The 4,972-nt window shown below is 34.0% G+C and overlaps 1 protein-coding gene across 1 annotated transcript; it reads left to right on the top strand.

Moving 5' to 3' along the window:
- The first annotated feature begins 311 nt into the window (after positions 1-311).
- On the top strand, positions 312-4,610 carry LOC106769536 (probable protein S-acyltransferase 7). Its single transcript, XM_014655197.2, has 5 exons — positions 312-596; positions 899-1,081; positions 2,360-2,656; positions 3,421-3,654; positions 3,874-4,610. The coding sequence occupies exons 1-5, from the start codon at positions 504-506 to the stop codon at positions 4,381-4,383; spliced, it is 1,317 nt and encodes a 438-aa protein (XP_014510683.1). The 5' UTR covers positions 312-503; the 3' UTR covers positions 4,384-4,610.
- Positions 4,611-4,972: the final 362 nt, after the last annotated feature.

Genomic DNA, 4,972 nt, shown 5'->3' with positions numbered 1-4,972 from the left:
GGATATAGAAAGATAATGCAGAAAGACATTTTCTTTCACAAGTTTTTATGTAGATATATTTTAATATTTGACCCATAAATATTTTTAAGGTAAAATATTAAATAAAAAGTTATTGCGAAATTCTATATTTTAGAAATAAAATATTTCTTATGATTTTCCGTTTTTTTAACCGGGCTTTTAGGGATTAAGCAATCATTTCCATATTATATATAATAAAATAAAATAGAAAAAAAGTTAGGTAAATGCAGGAAACTACAAAGTTAGTGATTTCTAATGAAAAAACTTGAACAAGAGAAATAGTTATGAAAGTCAAAGGAATAAAATAAGAAATTAATTAAAAATGGTGAGAGAGAGAAATTGCCGTTTGGTTCGCCCTTGGAGGCTTTGACTAGAGGTGGCGTCCTGGTTTTGGTGTCTTCTTTCACTTTTCAATTTTCATTTAATCATCCATTCATTTCGCTAATCATTGCCTTGCCACTTTAATTGCGATCTTCACCATCACAATGTCGTTGCCGCCGCCGCCGGCAAATTCAGATTCCGCCGATACCTCCGCTCCGTCGCTGGTCAGAACTTATCGCGTCTGGCAAGGCAGTAACGTAAGTAACACGTAACTTTCTCCGATCACTTATATGATTCATTTTTAGGTCATCTTTCACCTCTCAGAGTTCGATTCCGAGTTCTCTGTGTCAATCAACACCGAGTTGATTCGGGAGCATGCGGATACCAAAAAGACTCTAGAGTTTCTGGTTATGCTTCAGTGAAATGGATTGAAATATTTTCAACTCCGTGCTGTTTCTGCGTAATTGAACTTTTCTGTTTATTAAAATAGTACTTGTATTGTTTTTGTTATTGGTGATGGTCTTTTGCTTTTCTGAAATCGTGGTTTCAATTTTCTCAGGTTTTTCTTTTCGGAGGGAGACTCATATTTGGGCCTGATGTGAAATCAATATTTATATCGGTTTTTCTTATTATTGTTCCCATCGCGGTTTTCTGTGGTTTGGTAGCGAGGAAATTGTTGGATGATTTTCCTCATCACTCTGGATGGTCAATAATGGGTGTGGTTATCGCTCTCACACTGTTTGTAAGTTATTTTTTTATCAGAATATCGTATACGACTCCATTGATAGATGAAGTAATAGTCTATATTAATAGGCCCGATGATTCCCCTGTCACCTGTATCATTTTTTTTTTCAAGTTTAATTTCTATGCATCCGAAGTGTAAAGAATATTTAGATGATGAACCAATAAAAAGTTATGTTACGGTGACTTTTAAGTAATCTTTTATACATGACAATCTCGGGTTAAAGTACAGTATAACACTTCTTTATAAAGAGTCTAGTTTTTCTTTTATACCTGATGATTTGTTTAAAACTCTTTATAATGAGACTGTTTTTTCTTTTGTGAATTATATTACTTTCCCTATAACTTTTATGATATTTTTTTTCTCTTTATCAGCACATTATCTTTAAAGGAAACATATCTAGAAAATCCTGTTATAGAAATGATAATGACCAGAGCCGACAGACATATTTTTCCATTTCCATTCATAGATACTGTGTCTGTAGTTATCACAGCACTGAAGTTCTATATTTGCTCTGTTTTACTTGTAAGTGTATGCAACTCTGCATTTAGTAATTGATATTTTAAGCATGAAGAATTTTTCCTATAACACATTAACAATAAATACCTTCTTGGTTGCATATAATTTTCATTTTCCTTAAATGTAATAATTTTAATAAAATTATATAAGTGAATGGCTGAAAAGCAAAAGGCATTAAAATTCATCTACACACTTTGAAAGGAACTCCTTTTTCAAATTATAAGTGAAATATTATTATCCTCGACAATTTTACTTCATACAGCTTGAATATTTGTCCCCTGTTACTATTTATAGAGATGACATCTGGATTCGGCTAAGATTTCAACATGTTTCCGTATAACTTAAAAAGCAATTCATTTTAAGAAATAGCAATAGGAAACAGAGTTTTGAGATCAAATAGGAATGACAGGAGATTGTGTCATTTAAAAGTGAAGCAAAATATCATTGGTTCCAATAAATATTAATCAGGCATAAGGATCATATCTACTGCTTTCTAACCTCTCACTTAATACGATATAAACTTTATTTATATTAGTTTTATTAAGACTTTTCATAATTAAACATAGCCTTCGTAATTTATTTGAGCAACTGTGAACCTACATGGATAAAAAATTTCTGATTTGCACGATTCTCTAGTGTATTTTTTTCTTTTTGGTCTATTTAAATGAGTGAAAAATAATGCGGATTTCAAGATCTCTTACAGCAAAGACTTTCTCATTCGCTACTGCACTCCTAACTTTTCTAGCGTATTGCCTGCAGGTTCTAATCACCCTTATAGTAACCTCAGGAAGAGATCCTGGCATAGTACCTCGTAATGCTCATCCTCCGGAGCCAGATGACTATAATTGGACTGAGAATAGCAACAATGGGCAAATTTCAACCTCACGATTTCCACGGACAAGGGATGTAATTGTCAATGGTATAACAGTGAAAGTCAAATATTGTGATACTTGCATGCTCTACAGACCCCTCCGTGCTTCTCACTGTTCAGTCTGTGATAACTGCGTAGAGCGATTTGATCATCACTGCCCATGGGTGGGTCAGTGTATTGGACTGGTAATGATCATCCTTCCATAATTTCACATTTATTGTATTCAAGGAACACTATCTCAGTCATTTGAATTTTGCATTTTCCTTCTCATTTGTTATCTGCAGCAATCTTTATCTCACGAGTTTACTATTTCATGAAATTTTATTGGCCTTGTGAAGTACCCTCCCCGGAGAAAAAAATCAATTTTACTGGGATATTTGATTATTAGTTCACTCTGCTGAAATGCTTTGTCAGCGACAAATAAAAAGAAGATATGGGTATATTGATTTAATGAGGGCAGGCAGGCCTATTAATCATGAATACTATTGGAAGTCAGATAAAGTCATTTTAGAATATTTGAGTGGATGCAAGTCTTACTTAACAAGTAAGTTAGTTTTGTGAGTTGAGTTAAGTTTAAAATTTATTTTTTATGAGTAATGTGATATTTTGTGGAGTTGAGTTAAATAGTACATAAAATTAAATTGAGTGTATACTTGACAAAAATATTATGCTAGGACATAGTATTTCTATTTTTCTGATCGTATTCTAAGAAGGGATGCTTTTTATCCTGTGCTCTCACAAAATAAAATTTGGAAGAATAGTACAAAATGGTAATTATTTTGCATGCGTGTTGGTATTTTTCTGCTTTCATGTTCAACATCGTATAATATGACATGCACATGGACAAACAACAATGAAAAAACAATCACGTTTGTATCAGATATATGGATCTGTGAAGTTGCTGAATAACCTTTTCTATTACTCCTTGCTTGTATGTACATTGCCGCAGCGAAATTACCGGTTCTACTACATGTTTGTTTTCTCAGCCACTCTGCTTTGCTTGTATGTACATGCCTTTTGCTGGGTTTACATTGTAAGGATCAAGGACTTTGAGAAAATATCAATTTGGAAAGCAATGTCCAAAACTATAGCATCCACTGCACTAATAATCTACACCTTCGTTTGTGTCTGGTTTGTTGGCGGCCTCGCTGTTTTCCACACGTACCTCATCAGCACAAACCAGGTTTGAATGCCATTCGGCTCATAGTTCTTTGAAACATTAATTCTGACTTTCACTATTCCTGCGACATGCAATCGTCGTTTGTTACATTCTACATTTGAGCTATGATGTAGTCTGCTATGTGGATGACATGGGTACACAAACAATGAATCACTATGGTGCATTTCTTCTAGTTTGGTTTTCCTACGTATGTTGATGAAAATTCTTCTGTCTAATGTGCAGTCTACTTACGAAAATTTTAAATACCGGTATGACCCTCAAACCAACCCATACAACAGAGGGATATTGAACAACTTCAAAGAAGTGTTCTGCTCTAGGATTCCTCCGTCCAAGAACAATTTCAGGTCTAAGGTTCCAAGGGAGCCATTAGATTCATATCGAAGAACGGACATCAGGCCCTTAAGCCCATTGATGAAAAGAACCACCGGGCATATGGAATTATTAGTTGGGAATTCAGTTTATAATGAGCATGAAGAGGAGGAAAGTCATCATAGAGATGGGTCTGAGAATGAAGCACGTAGCAAGGATAGTGAAAGCAAAGACAGTGGATTGACCGATAAGTCCGTAGATTTAAGCAGGATCTTTCACACTGAAGGAGTAGAGGGCCAAGAAAGTTCAGTTGGCAGACACCCTCCATGGGATCCAACTCCACAAGTTCCTGATAGGATAATCGAAGTTGGGGAATCAAATTGGACTACTGGGCCCAGATACTCCACTCAAGAGACTTTATAGTGCACAAATGAGGCTGTCAGAAACATCTTTGGATGTTAATTTAAAGTTCAAACGATTAATGATACAATTTTATAGATGTAAATTAAAAGTTCAAATGATTAATGAGCAAAAGAAGAGTGTTGTTAAAGTTGGCCTCGACTGGAAAGAGAACCAATTAGCAGATTGTTTATGAATTGTTTGGTAAAGTATTTAAGTTTGAATTGATTTAAATTTAATTAAGTTGATTTTAATTTTGATCTTTTTTAAACAATTCAAATTCAACCAATTATGGTTAAGACGGGGTTGGTTGAAATCTAATTATAGAATTATGGTAAAAAAAAATTATTGTCATTATTTTGTAAAGTATTTTTTTTACAATTAGTTTTAAAATACGAAAATGATATGTTAACACTGTTTTTTGACACGGTTTTGACAACGTCACATGACGTATGTCGATTGGACGGCTTTTTTAAAAAAGAAATTGGTTTTCTAAAGTAAGTCAGGGGCATAATTGGAAAGCAAAGAGAATGAATTTTCACATTTCGTGTCCTATTTCCTCATTTCATTTTCACTCTTTCAGATTTTCATTTTCACGGTTTCCTCACTCTTT

Source organism: Vigna radiata, chromosome 7 (genome assembly GCF_000741045.1).
Source record: "Vigna radiata var. radiata cultivar VC1973A chromosome 7, Vradiata_ver6, whole genome shotgun sequence".
In the NCBI taxonomy this organism is placed as follows: Eukaryota; Viridiplantae; Streptophyta; class Magnoliopsida; order Fabales; family Fabaceae; genus Vigna; species Vigna radiata.
The sequence above is the reverse complement of the archived record's forward strand: the minus strand, read 5'-3'. Positions and strand labels throughout refer to the sequence as shown.

What these genes read in the sequence shown, in the direction of transcription:
- LOC106769536 (XM_014655197.2), top strand. Translation starts at nt 504, where the DNA reads ATGTCGTTGCCGCCGCCGCCGGCAAATTCAGATTCCGCCGATACCTCC. An exon ending in GCGTCTGGCAAGGCAGTAAC is followed by an intron (nt 597 to 898) that starts GTAAGTAACACG and finishes CAATTTTCTCAG; the next exon opens with GTTTTTCTTTTCGGAGGGAG. An exon ending in TTATCGCTCTCACACTGTTT is followed by an intron (nt 1,082 to 2,359) that starts GTAAGTTATTTT and finishes TATTGCCTGCAG; the next exon opens with GTTCTAATCACCCTTATAGT.